A 20,486-nucleotide genomic window follows, 5' to 3' on the forward strand; every position below is an offset into this window, starting at 1 on the left:
GTCTCAGGGAGGTGAGGTGGGAAAGATGAAAGGTCTCTCCAAAAGAAATCCCCACAAAACTAACCAAAATAAAACAAAGGATGCTAGATACCTAACTAATTACTAAACTAGAGGAAAATCTTGCTCTCAAGGCAGACTAGCAAAGAATTAAGCACTGCAAGATGCTCCATCTCAGGCTGAGGCCATTGAGAAGGAACGGTGGGTGGTTTGTCTATTGCTGTCCTATATACCCTCGGTCAGGGCATGAGGACAGCTGGGACGTGACTGAGCATTGTTATCAGAAGTCTCTGATCAAAGGCACAGGGGACACATGCACACCTAAAGTGGAGCACCTACAGGGACAATACTTGAAGCTTTTGTCTTCGGAGCAAAGTCTGTTGAAAATATTGACCGGAATTACCAGGTTTTATTCTTCTTGGGTACCTAGTTTCCTTGGAAGAAGGACTGGACTCAGTATTATTTATTCTAATCACATAACATGTCATTTTGCATACTCCTTCAGAGGTACTGATTTGTATCTGCAACATGCAGCACCTCCACTTATTTAGAATCCTATTCATCCTTTTGAATTATTTGCATAAGATGCTACTAATAAGCCACCAAACTGAGCTTTTTCTGAAAACTTATTATTATAGAGAAGGGAAGTGATGCAGTAGTGGCCTTTTAATGGAGTGTTTCCATTGACATTCATGGGAATTGACTCATGCTCTGAAAATGGCAAACTTAAGTTTTCTTCTCTTACCAGATTCCTGGTTCCTGGTAACCCTGGCTCCCCGGGAGGACCTGGTGGCCCTGGAACTGCAGCTGCTAAAATAAAACAAAAATATACTTCATGTCTCTTTTTTGAGAGAAAGAGCTTGAGAAGGTGAGAGGAAATACTTGATAATGTTGTGTAGGATAAAGGTTTTATTGGCATGAGTTTGTGACAACTACAGTACTCACATGCACTGACGTCCTGAGTGAGTGTGTTCTCACAAGCTACAGAAAATCTATTTGCAATGATTTTGGGACTATTTTTCTTGTATCCTTTCATCTGGATGGATAGTCATCTAAGTCATCCTTTCTCTGATTGTGTGTTCCTGCAAGCTCTTCTGCACGTGTTTAACTTTAAGCATGAGACTAATATTTAAACCAGTAAGACTACTTCCATGCTTGAAGCTAAGCAGGTTTGTGTTTGCAGACTCAAGGACACAGTTATCCTCTGTACAATCTGCAAGGGATCATAAAATCCCCTAAAAATAACCTAAAATAACTTTTCTTTACAAAAAAGGTTCACAGCTTCAAGGTCACCTATCTCATTACTTTTAATGTTTAGAAGAAACTGGTACCACCTATGGGAGAGCTGGGAATCTCTTTTACAATGATATGAACCTTCATTTCTAATATTGTTGGGTTGTGAGAAGTCTTAAACTTGTCACTATTCCAGAACTGAGATTTGTTCACCCTGAGCCTTGGGCCAGTGTATTGTGGAGTGACAATTCCACATGTAGGAGAGAAAGGAGGAAATATTTCTCTGGCAGGTTGATCATATATTAGTGGTTGTTTGAAGTTGCTCAGAGATTTGGAAGGCTACAAATAATCCCTGTGGGCTGTGTGTCAGTGGTTCCCAGTGGGAGCTCAAGGCAGCTCCATCCACTGAAGCTGAGATGAAGGTGTCTGAACTGGAGAATCCATGATCTAGGATGGTCACAAACCACAGTATTAAAAAGATCCTATAGTCAGAGGTAGGAGGCTCCTTGGAAAGGATAAAACAAGTGAGAGAGAAAGGACAAAGAAAGGTTGAGGGGGTCCAAGGGAGAGCATGATAGGGGTGATGTGGGGAGGGAAAAGTGGGGAGGATAAGTGGTGTAGTGGGGAGCACAATTATGCGGAGGGATGGAATGAGGTGGGAAGGAGTAACTTTTATAGTCAAGGGACAGTTTTCCAGATTAATCTGAGTGTCTGGAAGCCTGGCACTCCCAGGCACTCTGGTGACAATTTCACTTATGTTCTCAGCACTTCTCAGAATGCATACAAAGACCAGCAGCAGCTCCCAGATACCCTGCCCCAGCTTATTTGGAAATCTGTAGCTTGCATTTTTTTTCCAAATGCTGGCAACTCTGCAAACGTATGTAACGTGCACAATGTCGGCACATGGTGTTTACAAGCTGAAGGAGAAACGTCATGCAATAATTTTCTCTGACGATTGTCTCTTTGAGAAGATCTGGTGAGGGTGGGTGGCAGCACTTAACACAATGTCCCACTCCTGTTTGTTCATCCACAGCCCCCAGGAAGGTTTACTGAGTGTCTCTGCTATTATATTGGAGGAAGAACAAAAGAAAAGGCACAGAGGAAAGGGCCCAATCCTGCTTCTGCTGACTTCAGTGGGACAGGGATCAGGCCCACAGTGAAGGAAGAGGGGTATAAGTTAATCAAGAAAAGAAGTTAAAAATTACAAATATATATTAAAGTCATTAATGTCTTGTTTCTACTATATTCTTGTATCCATCCAGTCTGAACTAGTTTGTGCTAAATGTAACATCATAAAAACATTTTTAAAAGGTAGTTTAAAAAAACTGCCTAAGATTCAGAAAGCCATATCACCAGTGCATTAACATGCTCCAGAGCTTGTTTTATTAGTGTATGGTGGCATGTGATGATGGTGTGTTAATGGAAGAACAAAGCATCCCCTGTTGCAGTTTAGTGCCATTAACATTTCCAAAATATGTTTTTCATTAAATCTCATGTAACCTTGGAACCATCTTTACAAACTACAGAGTCATCATTCTGGTGCACTTGTGGGTATCTTTTTAGACCAGCTGTTATGTGCCTGTGGCAGGGGATGGAGGCTTGATTCAAAGCCAGCATTCAGTAGTTCAGACTTTTCTGTCTCCCACACTACAGAATGTGGGGATTTTGACACAGCTAACCAGGAGCCTAACTGAAAGGAGACAAACTCATGGCTGGGTTCCATTCAGATTTACTAAACGGACATACATCAGTTTGCTTAATAAAGCAAAGAAGAGGATGCGTAGGAGGTAGACTGAGGTCAGTGGCAGAACAGTCTAGGGACGGAACACACCGAACAATTGTCTGGAACGTTTTGTTTAGTTTCACTGGGTCTTAAGCAATTTTGAGAAGTGCGTGATGTGGAGGACATGGTAGCTGCCTGTAATATTTTATGAATATTGTTTATCTCGGGGTGTTTGATATAGTATTTGCTATCTTACTAAGGGTTAATTCAGACAGGAAAGCAGACAAACACTTCTGATAGCCACCCATCTACAGACAGCTATATTGCAATTCAGAGAGCCAACTGCTTGGAAGTCTATCCCTGATTCCCTGCTGGGCTGCGTAAATTGGCATGACCAGGTTCAGTAAAAGGTCTGCCTCTGAAGAAGGGGTGAGAGACGAGAGGAAAAGGGGTGAATCCCAGCCCCCAGATGCTGGGTTGTCTGGATAAGTTAGGCCTACATAAGCTTTGGGTAAGAAAGATATGTGTGGAGGCTGGTTGTTGTGTTACTAACCCTTTGCTCTTGTTATGCTGTGTTCCATCTGCTGAGACTAAACAATGCTTGGTGGTTTAAAAGGCTGGTTTGGCTCATATTCACACACTAGTTACAGCTCTGAAAGAGAAGAATGGCAGGACTCAAGCCCAGTCAGGCCTGCTGAGGAGTCATAGTCAGTGAACACGGTACAGGACCCAGTTTGGCAGAATGGCAGGATACCACCCCAGAATAGATGTAAGCGAGCAGACTGTCCTCTGTACATTCAAAGACACTTTAGAAGGGTCAAAAGTTCAACCAGCCCCGAACCATCACTCTTGGTTACAGCAGCGCATTCTCAACATTCAGGCAATAAAACCCCTAAGGAAGTACTTCCACAAGTTTGGAGTTACAGAGCTGCAGTCTTAAGTGGTTTACAAAACTCCTCCCTCATGTGTGAATATAAGGGCCACATTTTGTCCCTGTGCTAATCTAGTACACTCAAACTCAACAAAGGTGTGAAAACTGAAAAAGTTTGGGTTTTGCCTGTGTAAAAAATTCTTACAACTGATTTGCTCAGAAGCTGTAGTGCGTCCATGCTTATGAGCTGGAACTTTAAATTTGGCAGACGGCATCATCCTGGTATCAGAGATGTACCTTTTTCTGGCTCTGTGAAAATCTGCCATCTTACAAAGCCGACGAAAGTTTCCAGTAGATGTTTGACAAAAAATTCCCCAAATATTCCATTTCCACTGAGCATGCCCTGCCAGTACCAAACTAGTTGACTATGCTCCAGCCCTGGACTGAGCAGAATTTCCCTGAAGTTCCCCCGGAAAACGTACGTAAGCCTGGCTGCTGGGAGCTGCTACGGAACCAGGCAGTGGAATGGAGAGCAGAGTGACCCTCTCTGCTGTGCTCTCCATGTCACCCTCCCCCTGCTGGAGCTCAGGCAGAGTGGAGGAGAAGGAAGCAGCCTGTCTCAAATGCAGAAGAATGTAAGAGCTTCCATGCTGGGTCAGACCATGACCCAACATCCTGTCTCTGACAGTGGCCTGTACCAGAGCTTCAGGGGGAGTGCACAGAACGGAGCAATTATGGAGTAATCCACTCATGTCTTCCACTCCCATTTTTTGGTAACCAGAGGTTTAGGGTGGCCCTGAGCATGGGGCTGTATCCCTGATCATCTTGGATAATAGCCATTGATGGACCTACCCTGCATGAACCTAACCAGTTCTTTTTTTAACCCAGTTATACCTTGGCCATCACAACATCCCATGGCAAGGAGTTCCACATTAGTTGTGCATTGCGTGAAAAAGTACTTCCCCTTGTTTGTATTAAATCTGCTGGCTATTAATTTCAGTTGGTGACCCCTAGTTTTTGTACGTGTGAAAAGGTAAATAACACTTTGCTATTGACGTTTCCATACCATGCATGATTTTATAGACTTCCATCATACCGCCCTTTCGTTGTCTCTTTCCTAAACTGAACAGCCCTCATTTTTTAGTCCCTCCTCAGACTCAAGTTGTTCCATCCCCATGATTATCCTTTGCCTTTCTCTGAACCTTTTCCAGTTCCAGCATATCCTTTTTGAGATGCGGTGACCAGAACTGTACACAATATTCAAGGTATGTGCATATCATGGATTTATATAGTGGCATTATGATTTTTTCTGTCTTATTTTTTATCCCTTTCCTTATAGTTCCTAAAATGCAGATAGTCTTTTTGACTGCTGCTATGCACAGAGAACGATCCAGGGTGACTCCAAGATCTCTTTCTTGGGTGGTAACAGCTGCTTTAGAACCCATCATTGTATAGGTATAGTTGGGATTATTTTTTCCCAGTGCGCATTACTTTGCACTTTAAATGTTGACATTCCTCTGCCATTTTGCTGCCCAGTCACCCAGGTTTGAGAGATCCCTCTGTACCGCCCAGTACAGCTCCTTAGTGACCCCACCATTCACCTCTCTCCATTGTGAAAACTGACCATTTATTTCCACCCTTTGTTTCTTATCTCTCAACCAGTTAATGATCCATGAGAGGACCTTCCCTCTTATCTCATGGCTACTTAATTTTCTTAAGAGCCTGGGGTGCAGGACCTTGTCAAAGGCTTTCTGAAAATCCAAGTACATAATACCAAGGGGATCATCCTTATCTACATGCTTGTTGACTCCTGCAGATAATTTTAACAGATTAGGGAGGCAGGGCTTTTCTTTACAAAAACTGTGTTGACTCTTCCCCAACAAGTTGTGTTTATCTGTGTCTGATAATTCTGTTGAACAGCAGATGGGGTTACAGGGACAGGGTAGGCAGATGGGTGGGATGGGGACAGGGTAGGCTGGGGGAGACTGTGGCTGGCTAAGATGGGATGCAGGCACACACACGCAAACACACACACACAGAGGAAAAAGCAGGTTCAGAGCTCCCTCACCTGAGCCATATATCGCTGGGGGTCCTGGGGGTCCAGGAGGGCCTGGTGGGCCGGGAGGTCCAACTATTCCATACCCTGGAGATCCAGGTAGGCCAGGTAACCCAGGGGGGCCTCTTGGCCCAACAATCGAATCCCCCTTTGGCCCCTGTCAAGGCAGGAGACTATTGTTTAAACACAAAAATGATACACATGCAGCAGCCTGAGTGAGCAATGACTTAAGAACCCTGATCTCAATAGCGAGATCCTGAAGTTAGCCTCCCAAACTCATATTTGGGTGTAATTTAGTCGGTAGTTCTGATTTTCAGAAATGCCAAGCACACAAAAGTTCTCACTGAAGACAACAGAAAATGAAAATCTTACTATTGAGGTGCCTAAACTATGGATTTAGAGCCTAATTTTTGCAACGCTTTCTGAAAATCTTGATCCACGTGTTTGGATCTGCTCCGAGTGTCTGATTTCCCCCCTAATGCTGTACACTATTCACCATGCACCTGAACCTCCAGTGCACAACTAAGGTCACTCCATGTTTGATATACTTAAAATGGTGTCAAGATTGTCTCATGATGCCTGTGAGAAGGTTTTAGCCCCAAGGATTCATGACTCATCCTGAGTGCCTCCCGCATTGCAACAATATCCCAGCCTTCTACCCCATTTCTCACCTTGCCCTCTCCCTTCTTTTAAAAAAAAACAGACCCTATCTACCTAGCCTCCCAATTTATGAGTGCCAGAATAGGGAACCCTGCAATTTGGCAGGGAGCTTCATGATCCCCATGTATCTTCAGCCCCTCCGATCACACCCTTCAGGCCAGCCTGCATATATGGAACGGGTCGGGGCCATGTGTCTAAAATGCCCGGTCATTGTCTGCTGCAGTTGATGTGTCACCCAGTCTCTGCTGTTCTTCAGGCAAAGCATTTCTCTGCCAGACAACAGACTAGTGCAGAGGGGGCAGTTCCCAGTAGAGTCAAGTGGGATAATTCAGGACTCACTGCAGGCAAGGGTCCTATCCTTGCACTACTTCCCAGTTGCCACAGACCTTCCTTCTTTTCTGGCACAGTCATCACAAATGGAACCTAGCAAACCCCATACATTAGCCAATTAACAGGTGCCATCCACCTGGGGATTAGCTGGTTTCCCAGGGATTAGCAAAACTGCTTCTAAAGATGATTTTTATGGTGATTAACACAGGATAAAAAACTAGACAGATTACTAAGCAGCTGAATTTTATAGGAACTGTTCAGACTGATACATATGGGATTTTTCATTAATGTTTTTGGAGCACTGGATGTTAGTTATGTTAGAAAATGTTAGTTAACTAGATGGTAAACATTTTTCAATACGGACACTATATAATTTCTGTACTGATTATTTTGACCTTTATGAGAATATAGCCAGTAACATCATAGGTATCTTAATTTGTGTTATTGGTATTATGAATCTACTTATTGATGTAGCTAATTCAGGCAACAGAGCAAAATGTTAAATCTGTTTTTCTTAGCAACTTAATTACCACACATGATATTAAAATGTGTATATTTAACATTGTGAATAAATCCTATGTGCAAGTCATACTAATTTCATTTGTCTTTATTTTTAAACTTCTAAAATACACATAGCTATACACATTTAGGCATATGTACAGAAATATAAAATCACACATGGTATAGTGTGATTTTACAACCTAGAACGACAGCTTCCAAACAAAACACTCCCCCAGCCATCTTTCAACGAAAAACCTGAACAAACAAGTAGATCTTGCAGTGTGTAACAAAGGCTCTCTCTGACCAGCTCCAAAGCTGAAGGACTTCTGCTGGGAATGCTGCCACTGGCAGATTACTATATATTTTTATTTTCTTACCCTTTATTGGTCACTGTGCCCAAAAGAGTCATTGTAAATTCATACAGTGTAATGAAAGGTTTCAGAGTAACAGCCGTGTTAGTCTGTATTTGCAAAAAGAAAAGGAGTACTTGTGGCACCTTAGAGACTAACCAATTTATTTGAGCATAAGCTTTCGTGAGCTACAGCTCACTTCATCGGATGCATACTGTGGAAAATACAGAAGATGTTTTTATACACACAGACCATGAAAAAATGGGTGTTTATCACTACAAAAGGTTTTCTCTGCCCCCACCCCACTCTCCTGCTGGTAATAGCTTATCTAAAGTGATCACTCTCCTTACAATGTGTATGATAATCAAGGTGGGCCATTTCCAGCACAAATTCAGGTTTTCTCCCCTCTCCCTCAATTTCACTCAATTTCTGATCTCAAACTGACTATCCTTCAACAAAAAAACTTCGAAAACAGACTCCAAAGAGACTGCTGAATTGGAATTAATTTGCAAATTGGATACAATTAACTTAGGCTTGAATAGAGACTGGGAATGGTTGATTCATTATAAAAAGTAACCTATTTCCCCTTGTTTATTCCTTTCCTCCCCCCACTGTTCCTCAGACGTTCTTGTTAAACCCTGGATTTGTGCTGGAAATGGCCCACCTTGATTATCATACACATTGTAAGGAGAGTGATCACTTTAGATAAGCTATTACCAGCAGGAGAATGGGTTTGGGGGTTGAGTATGTCTTACATACAGTGCTCCTCTTAATACACCTAGAATATTAACCTTTTCTGTAACTGCATCATATTGTTGACTCATATTCAGCCTGTGATCCACTATAACCCTAAGATCCTTTTCAGCAGTACTACCACCGAGCCAATTATTCCTCATTTTGTAGTTGTGCACTGGATGTTTCCTTCCTAAGTGGAGTACTTTGCACTGTCTTTTTTTAAAATGTCATCTTGTTGAAGTCAGATCAATTCTCCAATTTAGCAAGGTCATTTTGAATTCTAATCCTTTCCACCAAAGTGCTTGCAACCCCTTCCAGCTTGGTGTTATCCACAAATTTTATAAACATACTCTCCACTCCATTATCCAAGTTATTAATGAAAATATTGAATAGTACTGGACTCAGGACGGGCTCCTGTGGGATCCCATTAGACAGGCCCTCCCAGGTTGACAGTGGACCATTGATAATTACTCTGAGTACATTCGTTCAACTAGTCGTGCACCCATCTTATAGTAATTTCATGTAGACCACATTTCCCTTGTTTGTTTTTTGTGTTTATTTAGTTCTTACTGGAATGAGAAAATGCCCAAGTACATTTCTATTGCAAGAGAGACCACACCACTTACAACTAGTCCTGGTCTTCCAGGAGGTCCAGCGGGTCCAGGAGGCCCTGACATAAAAAATCCTCCACTTGGTTCACCTTTTTCCCCTTTGAAGCCAGTTTCTCCATTGTCTCCTTTCTCACCCTTAGAAGAGAAAGCATTTAAAAAAATTAAGTTGAAACAGGATTGGAACCAGACATTGATCCCGTAAATTTACACTAAAAATCTCAATACAGGATACAGTGATCTTAAAATCTGCTTTTTGATATCACTCCCTTCCCCAATGACATATAAAAGAAACAAATAATTTATTTCCCTATGCTGCCTGCAAGGGCAGGACTTCTCCCACAGAGAGAGCAGAAAATTAGGTAGGGAAAATTGTGTTTATTGTAGTTCTCCTTCTGCTATCCTCCAAAACAAGATTCCATACTGCAATTATACCTTCATCCACCAGAAAGCTTGCAGAGTAACAGCCGTGTTAGTCTGTATTCGCAAAAAGAAAAGGAGTACTTGTGGCACCTTAGAGACTAACTAATTTATTTGAGCATGAGCTTTCGTGAGCTGTAGCTCACTTCATCGGATGCATCCGATGAAGTGAGCTGTAGCTCACGAAAGCTTATGCTCTATAAATTGTTTAGTCTCTAAGGTGCCACAAGTACTCCTTTTCTTTTCACCAGAAAGCTGGAGGCAAAAGTCACAGGAGGTGCAAAGAGCCGGGCTCCACCCCCTTTCCTTCGGTCCCTGAAAAAGCAGACTACAGATGTCACAAAAACAGAGCTGATATTTAAAGATGTGTAAGAAAGCAAGGATTACTGTAGATGGGTAGAGAGAAAGTGAAGGAGGTAGGATGGGAGAAAAGATGACACACAAAATATTGGCACGTGATTTTCTCTTGTACTTCTCTTCTCCCATCCTACAGAGAATATCATCAGTGAGTCCGAGAGAAGGAATGAGAAGAGGAGCCTTGAAATACAGAGTTGTTGTTCTCCCTGGCCTGCTGCATAAGAACCACATCAACAGAAGTTCCAGTCTCTCATTATTTTCTTTCTGTAGTTCTGTAAGATGCTTGTTTTCTCTCTACCCTCCTCTTGGTCTTCCTTATTTCTTCCTTCTGAGAAACAAGATTGTAAATAGAAGCAGCAGAAGACTGAGCAAGAATTACTCAATCCCAGGACAGGTGGCAAAACAGACTCAAGAAGAGGGGTGAGGAGCCTGGTTCTGTATAGCTTTTGTGATTGACAGATTTTCCCTCTTGCTTCCTGGTAAATAGAGTTGTAAAGCTTGCTGTATGGCATCTCATTTTGTAGATGGGGGGACAAATGCCAAAACAGCACTTTATAGATGAAAGCATCTGTTTAAGGTGGAGATATTATTCTGTTAAATCAAATAAACCACATCCTATCCAAGGGGAAAATTTCTCTCTTTGAGTTGATGCAGGCAAAACATTACACCAACAAAAATATAAATGGTTGAGCAGGAAGAAAATCTGATAAACAATCTTTCAAGGGGTTTGGTTATACCATTACATAACATTTTGATTTAATGTCTTCTGGAGATATCACTATGCAATATTCTGTTTACATTACACTAGAAATCTTATTTTGATACAAGACAGGATATAATAGCTCTAATTCAGTTAGAGCAAAATAAAAGCATTTAAAATTAATATTCCATTCATATTCAATTCCAACACTTAAAGTAATCCATAGTGGGAGGACAGACGACTTCTGAAACAGGGCTGTCTGGGTCAGATGGTTTTCCTTAATTAGCCATTTTGGAGAACAAATAAAGGGAGACAGAACTATTGGCTCCCAACAGATCCTTTATTTCATTAAGTCTGTAAAATGATTTGTACTGGCTCCATCCCCTTTCCTGCAGTCACTGAAAAAGAAGACTTCAAATTTCACAAAAGTAGAGCAGATATTTGAAGGTGTGTAGAAGAGCAAGGTTACTGCCTATGGGGGGAGAGAAAGGGAAGGAGGTAGGATGGAAGAAGAGACAACACAGAATTATCAGCATTGACTTTTCCTAGTACTTCTCCTATCCCACAGAGAAAACCGTCAGCTAGTCTGGGAGAAGGAATAACGGGAAGTCTGTACAAAAACTGATTGTTCATGTATTAAATGTAGCTAAATTTGCTCCAACAGTCTTTTTGAAAGCAAAAGTTCTCTCACTCCATTGTTGGTATGAAAGAGTTTGAGAAATATAGAGGAGATTTAAAGTAGATAATGACAAAGTATGATTCATTTTAATACAATTTGTGAAAAGAAAATACTTAGTAGTAAAACCTAGATAATATTTTGTATGTTAGTAATGTCCTTTGTTTACATATAGTATATTATATAGTATATGATAACTTGTTTATTCACCTATTAATCTGAATAATTGCATAATACATCAATTTGTAATTTCTGGTATAAATCAATTATTGTGTGTATTCCACCTTATATGTTAATATTTGTCTTATATTTAATGCATGTTAAAATATAGGGTTAAAAGTTCCGTTCAGCCTTAAGATACAAATGGGAAGTAATTACCTTCATGCTATTAACAAAGTGGTTGAAATATGGTGAAGGCAGAGGAGGACCTGAAAAATCAAATACATTATTTTAGTGCAAAAATCATCTGTACTTTCCATTTAGATGGGCTAAATTATCCATAATTTCCATTTTAGAAGGCCATTATCTGTATTATTCTAGAAGTTTAAAATATAACTCTTCTACATAATCATCTTGACCTTTTTAATGTGGCAAACATTTGTTTCCTCTCTGTTTTACTGTAGCAAAAGCCAACATATGGTCTGTATGCCAGCATCTTTGATGGGCTGGTGTCAGTGGGATTGTGTTTATGCTCTGGTGATGGTTAGATAACCTGGGGCTACAGAGTCAGTATTTTGTTTTTCATGCTCTCGCTCTGCTGTTTTTGTGTAGGTTTGAGAAATAACTTTTTTTTACAGTGCTCAACAGCAACATGATGGACTTGTCTCAAAGAGATACTTAGAATTCCCTGATATATTGTAATCAGTTTAAATTAGGGCTAACAGTTTAGAAGATTAATTGAATTCAAACAAATTGCAGTGAAGTGTATTCAATCAAATCCTAATGGAAAATATGGCACCATCTAGTTATTCATTCATAAATTAAAATATACTGCACTTCAAAAACGCAGTAAAAGTACCTCTCCGGATCTCTTTTGAGAAAAGGCTTAATAACTACTCGTGTGAGGGAAGCTGGCACCTTGTTTTCCAACGAGGAAGCACTAATGTTCTCTGCTAAACATACACTGAATACAAAATCAATACTCTGCTTGATTTTAACACCCAGGGGACCGACACAAAGTCCACTGAAGTAAATTGAAAGGCTCCCATAGACTTCTGTGGGCTTTGGATCAGGCACGATGAGAGCTATTGGGTTCCACAGCACATCTGGAATTTCAGTGAGACAAAGTCAAATTCATTCATGTATCAGAGGGGTAGCTGTGTTAGTCTGTATCCACCAAAATAATGAGGAGTCCAGTGGCACCTTAAAGACTAACAGATTTATTTGGGCATAAACTTTCGTGGGTAAAAGACCCACTGTGATATTGCACCCCATAATGCTTTATGGAAATATGCTTATGAATGTATAATGATGTAACTAGAATATGTTTTATGCTACATATGCTGTGTAACATATCTCTGCAAAGATTATGATCTATTGAATATATTCATCCTATTTTTATGCATGTGTCATTTTTGTATTCAAAGTTATGAATATTGGCTGTGTACTTGTTTGAGTTTAAGTAGCCTTCATAAAGCATTTGGTCAGCTTCTTGAGAAAGGAATGTGCAAATTAAGTGCCCAGTCAAGAAAGACTTAACTGACAATGGATCTTGAAAGACTCCAATCCACATGAGAAGTCTACCTGAGGATGTTCAATGTAGCATGTAAACAATAGCTGCCACTTGTAAGGAACTGAGTCATGCGTGGACATGTGACTCCAAAACTCCACCTTGTAGCTGGGATTCTACACAGGGGGTGTCCACTCACAAGAGGAAGTCTATTTAAACCCCTGGAAACCCCTCCACTTTGTCTTCAGCTGGCTCAAGAGATATCCTTTGGGGGTGGAGAGGCTATCTGAAAGACACTGGAACAAAGAACAGTAACCACGGGTGTGTGAGTGATTGCTGGACCCAGACTTGAAGGAGGCTAGTCTGTAAAAGAGGCTTATTGGAACATCTCTGAGGGTGAGATTTTATCTGTATTCAGCTTCTTACTGCATTAGGCATAGGCTTGGGTGTTTTATTTTATTTTACTTGGTAATTCACTTTGTTCTATCTGTTATTACTTGGAACCACTTAAATCCTACTTCTTGTATTTAATAAAATCACTTTTTACTTATTAATTAACCCAGAGTATGTACTAATACCTGGGGGGGGGGGGAAGCAAACAGCTGTGCATATCTCTCTAACAGTGTTATAGAGGGCAAACAATTTATGAGTTTATCCTGTATAAGCTTTATACAGGCTAAAATGGATTTATTTGGGGTTTGGACCCCATTGGGAGCTGGGCATCTGAGTGCTGGAGACAGGAACACTTCTTAAGCTGTTTTCAGTTAAGCCTGCAGCTGTTGGGGGATGTAGTTCAGACCTGGGTCTGGGTTTGCAGCAGACTAGTGGGTTTGGCTCAAACCAGGCAGGGCACTGAAGTTCCAAGCTACCAGGGGAAACAGGCTCAGGGGTAGTCTCAGCACATCAGTTGACAGTTCCCAAGGGGTTTTCTGTGATCCAACCCGTCACACCCACTTCTTCAGATGCATGGAGTGAAAACAGAAGTGAAAAACAGAAGTGAAAAAAGAAGTGGGTTTTTTACCCACAAAAGCTTATGGCAAAATAAATCTGTCAGTCTTGTTGTTTTTTGTAAATTCATTCATATCATACAGATGTAGCTTTTGTCCCCTCCAAACACGTATCTGCAAGTATGAAGGCAGCCAGACTGGAATTCACAAACAAAATCTACTGGATTAAGTTAGACAGAATTTTTTTCACAACATTTCTGAGCAAACAAAGCCATGATTCACCGTGCGCTTGTCATGATTGGAGCTCTGAAGATGCTACAGTGGAAGAGCTACAATTGTCTGTGCCATTGCTACAGCTTTGAAAATTCTCTGTGCTGCAACTGAGCTAACTCACAGCACGACTTCCACCATCATCACTCTTAGCCCTGGTCTACACTACGAGTTTAGGTCAAATTTAGCAGCGTTAGGTCGATTTAACCCTGAACCCATCCACACGACCAAGCCGGTTTTGTCAACTTAAAGGGCTCTTAAAATTGATTTCTGTACTCCGCCCCGGCAAGGGGTTTAGTGCTAAAATCAACCTCACTGGGTCAAATTTGGGGTAGTGTGGATGCAATTCAACGGTATTGGCCTCTGGGAGCTACCCCAGAGTGCTCCATTGTGACCGCTCTGGACAGCACTTTTAACTCAGATGCACTGGCAAGGTAGACATGAAAAGCCCTGGGAACGTTTGAATTTCATTTCCTGTTTGGCCAGCGTGGTGAGCTGATCAGCACAGGTGACCACGGAGTCCCAGAATCGCAAAAGAGCTTCAGAGCATTTACCGAACAGGAGGTACTGGATTTGATCGCTGTATGGGGAGAAGAATCCATGCAGGCAGAACTCCGTTCCAAAAGACGAAATGCCAATATATTTGCCAAAATCTCCAAGGACATGATGGACAGAGGCTACAACAGGGACACACAGCAGTGCCGCATGAAAGTTAAGGAGCTGAGGCAAGCCTACCAAAAAACAAAGGACGCAAATGGTTGCTCCAGGTCAGAGCCCCAGACCTGCTGCTTCTATGATGAGCTGCATGCAATTCTAGGGAGGGCCCCTACCACTACCCCACCACTGTCTGTGGACACCTGCAATGGGGGAGTCTCAAGAAACAGGGATGAGGAAGAGGAGGAGGAGGAGTTTGAGGATAGCGCACAGCAGGCAAGCGGAAATCCCTTCTCCCTAGCAGCCAGGAACGTTCATCACCCTGGAGCCAATACCCTCCCAAGGCGGGCTCCTGGATCATGAAGCCGGAGAAGGCACCTCTGGTGAATGTACCTTTGTAAATATAATACAGGGTTTAAAAGCAAGTGTGTTTAATGATTAATTTGCCCTGAAGATTTAGGATGCATTTGCGGCCAGTATAGCTACTGGAAAAATCTCTTAATGTGTCTGGGGATGGAGCGGAAATCCTCCAGGGACATCTCCATGATGGTCTCCTGAGGTACTCTAAAAGCCTTTGCCACACGGTGGGGGGAGGCTCGTTCATGCTGAGCTGTTCACGTTTGGCTGAGAGGGATCTTCCCTGATACGAGCCACGCGGTGGTCGTGGGGGGAGCGTGAAGCACATGTGCTATTAAAATGTGAATCGCTTGATTCAGTGTGAAATAGTCTTCCCTTTGTTCTCTAAAATGTAACTTTTTAAACACTACTCTCCCTTTTTTTCCTCCCGCAGTGGCAAATGTTTCTACGCTCCCCATATCATCTTTGTGCCAGAGGCTAGCGCAGATTAGAAGGCAAAAAAATCCACATTCACGATGACATGTTCTCAGAGCTCATGCAGTCCTCCTGCACTGAAAGAGCTCAGCAGAATGCGTGGAAGCAAACAATGGCAGAGTCCAGGAAAGCGTTAAATGAATGTGATGAGAGGAGGGAGGAGCATGCTGAGAGGATGCAATGCTGAGCATAATGAGGGAGCAAACTGACACGCTCCAGTTTGGTCCCCCAACTGGATGCAATGCTGAGCCTAATGGGGGAGCAAACTGACATGCTCAGGTGTCTGATGGAGCTACAGGAAAGCAGAAGCACAGACCGCCACTGCAGCCCCTGTATAACTGCCTGCCCTCCTCCCCAAGTTCCATATCCTCCTCACCCAGATGCCCAAGAATGCGAGGGGGGGGCAGGCTACGGGCACCCAGCCACTCCACCCCAGAGGATTGCCCTAGCAACAAAAGGCTGGCATTCAATAAGTTTTGAACTGTAGTGTGGCCTTGTCCTCCCCTCCTCCACCACTCCACCCAGTGCTTCCCTCCTCACCCATCCCACCTGGGCTACCTTGCGAGTTTTCCTCCTATTTGCGGGATGAATTAATAAAGAATACATAATTTTGAAACAATGACTTTATTGTCTCTGAAAGCGGTGATTGAAAGGGGGAGGCTGGCTTACCAGGAAGCCGAGTCAACCAAGGGGGCAGGTTTTCATCAAGGAGAAACAAACAGAACTGTCACACCGTAGCCTGGCCAGTCATGAAACTGGTTTTCAAAGCTTCTCTGATGCGCAGGGTGCCCAGCTGTGCTCTTCTAATCCCCCTGATGTCTGGCTGAGTATAATCGGCCTCCAGATGATTTGCCTCAACATTCCACCCCGCCATAAACATCTCCCCCTTACTCTCACAGATATTGTGGAGCACACAGCAAGCAGCAATAACAATGGGATATTGGTTTTGCTGAGGTCTAACCTAGTCAGTAAACTGCACCAGCAAGCTTTTAAATGTCCAAATGCACATTCTACCACCATTCCGCACTTGCTCAGCCTATAGTTGAACTGCTCCAGGGTGCCTGTGTATGGCTTCATGAGCCATGGCATTAAGGGGTAGGCTGGGTTCCCAAGGATAACTATAGGCATTTCAACATCCCCAATGGTAATTTTCTCGTCTGGGAAATAAGTTCCTTCCTGCAGCTGTTCAAACAGACCAGAGTTCCTGAAGATGCGAGCATCGTGCACCTTTCTCGGCCATCGCACGTTGATGTCGGTGAAACATCCGTTGTGATCCACCAGTGCTTGCAGCACCATTGAAAAGTACCCCTTGCGGTTTCTCTACTGGCTGTCAAGGTGGTCCGGTCCCAAGATAGGGATATGCATTCCGTCTATTGCCTCACCACAGTTAGGGAACCCCATTGCAGCAAAGCCAGTCACTATGACTTGCACATTTTCCAGAGTCACTACCCTTGATACCAGCAGCTCAGTGACTGTGCTGGCTGCTTGGATCACAGCAGCCCCCACAGTAGATTTACCCACTCCAAATTGATTACCAACTGACTGGTAGCTGTCTGGCGTTGCAAGCTTCCAGAGGGTATCGCCACTCGCTTCTCAACTGTGAGGGCTGCTCTTATCTTGGTATTCTTGTGCTTCAGGGCAGGGGAAAACAAGTCACAAAGTTCCATGAAAGTGCTGTTACACGTGCAAAAGTTTCGCAGCCACTGGGAATCATCCCAGACCTGCAACACTATGTGGTCCCACCAGTCTGTGCTTGTTTCCCGGGCCCAGAATTGGCATTCCATGGCATGAACCTGCCCCATTACCACCAAATTGACAGGGCCCATGCTTTGAGAGAAGTCTGTGTCCATGTCCTCATCGCTATCATGATTGCGCTGTTGTCGCCTCCTCGCCTGCTTTTGCAGGTTCTGCACCTACTGCAGGATAATGCACACAATGCTCACAACAGCAGTGGTGAGCTGAGCGGGCTCCATGCTTGCCATGGTATGGCGTCTGCAGGAAAGCAGAGTTGCATCGGAAGCGGTATATGGCTACAGATGCCACGAGAATAGATATTTATACAGAACGATGAGAGGAACTGCGATGTGGATTCATGGCACCAGGAGAGCAGAGTTGCAGCAGAAGTGGTGGCTGACGACGGTTAGCAGACCTACTGCACCATCTGCTGACAGCAGTATGGTGTCTGCATGGAAAAAAGGCGCAAAACGATTGTCTGCCGTTGCTTTCATGGAGGGAAGGGCGATTGACGACATGTACCCAAAACCACCCGCGACAATGTTTTTACCCCATCAGGCATTGGGAGCTCAACCCAGAATTCCAATGGGCAGCGGAGACTGCGGGAACTGTGGGATAGCTATCTACAGTGCAGCGCTCCGAAAGTCGATGCTAGCCACGATACTGTGGACGCACTCTGCTGACTTAATGCGCTTAGTGGGGACACACACAATTGACTGTATAAAATCGCTTCCTAAAAATTGAATTCTATAAATTCGACCTAATTTCATAGTGGAGACCTTTCTCTGAAACTCTACCTCATACACTTCATCTGTCACACCAATATGACCTCTAAGGATGACTTATAGGGAGAGGATACTTAGGCTGATATAATGATCAAGAACAAAAAGTGATGGTAATGTTCTACTAGGGCAACAACAGAATGGGCCACCAACTATGTGGCGCTTTCCTTTAGCAAAATCTGAAACCCAACAGGGTCAATCAGATTCTCTACGCAGACTAAGTAAATAGACCTCTGTTCTTTAGAGAAAAAAGATGAACTCCGTCTTCAGACTAGAGGAAGTGATATCCTGACCATAATGAAGTAAACCCCCCTTTATCTCCATTGAGAGTCCAAAAACACATCACAAGTGTGTGAAACATGATATCATCATGATTGTCAGCCATCGGCACTTGCAAAACAATAATGAATTTAATAAAATGTGGGTGTGAGAAGTAGTGTGAGCATGGTAGGTCATAAAACAGGATTTTTTCTTAGTTTTCCTTTGAAGTACCCAGTTCCTGCATTTTAAACCTGGCTGATGTTTGGGGAGCCCCTCCAAAAATACTTTTTAGAAGCATCTGATACAGATCAGCAGAAAGATTAGTGTGAAGGGCAAAAAGTCAAAATAGAAGTTTAGTATGAAGAGCTGCACTCTGGAAGATAACTGTAAACTTATTTTAAGTCACAAAACTAAAGCTCTGGATTGAAGGCCTGTGTAAGTACCACACATGAAAATATGTATTAATTTTTATAGTGCTCCTTTTATGTTTCACTATTTCTAATGTCCATCAATATAACTTTGCCATTTTTTGATTTTTTCTAACTAGCTAGTAATTAAAACTTGCACAGACAGGAAGAATTTATGAAATACAACAGCAACCTTGGCTGAAAAGATTCATCTATGAGCCCTAGACGAAGACCACATTGTTTGTACAGTATGTGGCACATAGAACAAAATGACAGTCCCTGCCCCAAGAGGCTTACAACAGTCTAACTCACCTAATTTATATGTATTAGCTATGTATATCAAATTCTCCCATAAAAATTAAATCCTCAGTGGGCAACTCCTATTAGGATGTTTCCAGGCCCCATTAACTGCTATCAGTGTCAATACTTTCGATAATCAAGACAAATAAACGTTTGTACTGAACACAGATGTCAATTATTATGTGGCACTAGACTTCATCAGAATTGGCTGACAATGCCAGGCGACTAAAAGGACTTGGTGTCCTTCAGAACAGTGTAACACATTGTGACAAACCAGATAGTTCTAAACATTTATTTGAAGAAAAAAAAACACAAATCAGATGATGTTTCCCATAATAGTATAGGGTTTATTGATTTATACCCAAATTCAGCAAGGAATCTAAGTACATGCCTAACTTCAAACAGCTGTGCAACAACACCAGTGATTAAAGTTAGCAATGTACTTAAGTACTCTGCAGAATCAGGGCCTTAATAAACTGTGATTAATTTAAACACCTGTTTTGGCACAGGAAATAAATACGACTTAAAATGTATTAGATATTTTGTATTTCTTAAAATAAACCCACTTGAAAAGCACATATAGTGCTCTACAATCATATTCACAATACCTGGTAGTCCAGGTGAGCCTCTCTCTCCTTTTTCACCTTTTAAGCCTGGTGGGCCATGCAGTCCCCAGGAGCCTGGCTCGCCTTTTATACCTGCCATAAAAATATTGCCAAAAAATGAAATGCATTCTTAGCAAATGAGAGTTATTGCAAAGTATAATTTTCAAATATGGTGCAACAGATACTGTGTTAGTGATGGACAAACCACAAAAGTTCTGGGAAAGGATTCTAAACACAAGGCTGTTTATTCAAACTTAGAGGCTCTTTCCCCCTGTTACGAGCTTCTCCAGCTTTCCCCATAACTGTTTAATAGCCACTGATGCCTTCTCCCTTCCCATGACATTTCAAAAGGACTGCCATTTCCTCTTTGCCTCAAGAACCTGAAATAACCCCTCTGCAAGGCTGTCTCTGTCTTCAGATCTCTCCCCCCGCTTGAGTGACCCGGGCCTGCCTGAAGTAAACCCAAGCCAGAGAGCGCCCAAGCTGAGATACCTTCTTGATGTAGTCTTGATATAGGATTGGTCCTGCTTTGAGCAGGCGGTTGGACTAGATGACCTCCTGAAGTTCCTTCCAACCCTGATATTCTAGGATTCCATCCTAAGAGTACTGTAGAGAAAGCACTATCAAAGGGCAGAGGTGTATTTCCAGCAGGCTTAATCACTCTGGCATTTGAATTTCTTATCACAGAGCAATAAATTATTACTTCTGTTGAGGTCAACAAAACTATTTATAATTTATTGCCCATGATAAGTGAGTGTGACTAATGGAAAACAACAACAACAATATTCTTTCAGAGAATATAAAGACTT

At 42.4% G+C, this 20,486-nt stretch overlaps 1 protein-coding gene across 1 annotated transcript in view; it reads right to left on the reverse strand.

Moving 5' to 3' along the window:
- COL15A1 (collagen type XV alpha 1 chain) overlaps positions 1-20,486 on the reverse strand; it is a 208,371-nt gene that overhangs the window by 7,750 nt on the left and 180,135 nt on the right. The window contains exons 32-36 of the mRNA XM_077809195.1: positions 19,681-19,770; positions 11,596-11,645; positions 9,083-9,202; positions 5,893-6,037; positions 743-807 (exon numbers count right to left, since the gene is read on the reverse strand). Of these exons, the coding sequence (XP_077665321.1) occupies positions 743-807; positions 5,893-6,037; positions 9,083-9,202; positions 11,596-11,645; positions 19,681-19,770 (470 nt within the window). The remainder of the gene's footprint in view (positions 1-742; positions 808-5,892; positions 6,038-9,082; positions 9,203-11,595; positions 11,646-19,680; positions 19,771-20,486) is intronic.

This window comes from Eretmochelys imbricata, chromosome 2, assembly GCF_965152235.1.
Source record: "Eretmochelys imbricata isolate rEreImb1 chromosome 2, rEreImb1.hap1, whole genome shotgun sequence".
Classification (NCBI taxonomy): Eukaryota; Metazoa; Chordata; order Testudines; family Cheloniidae; genus Eretmochelys; species Eretmochelys imbricata.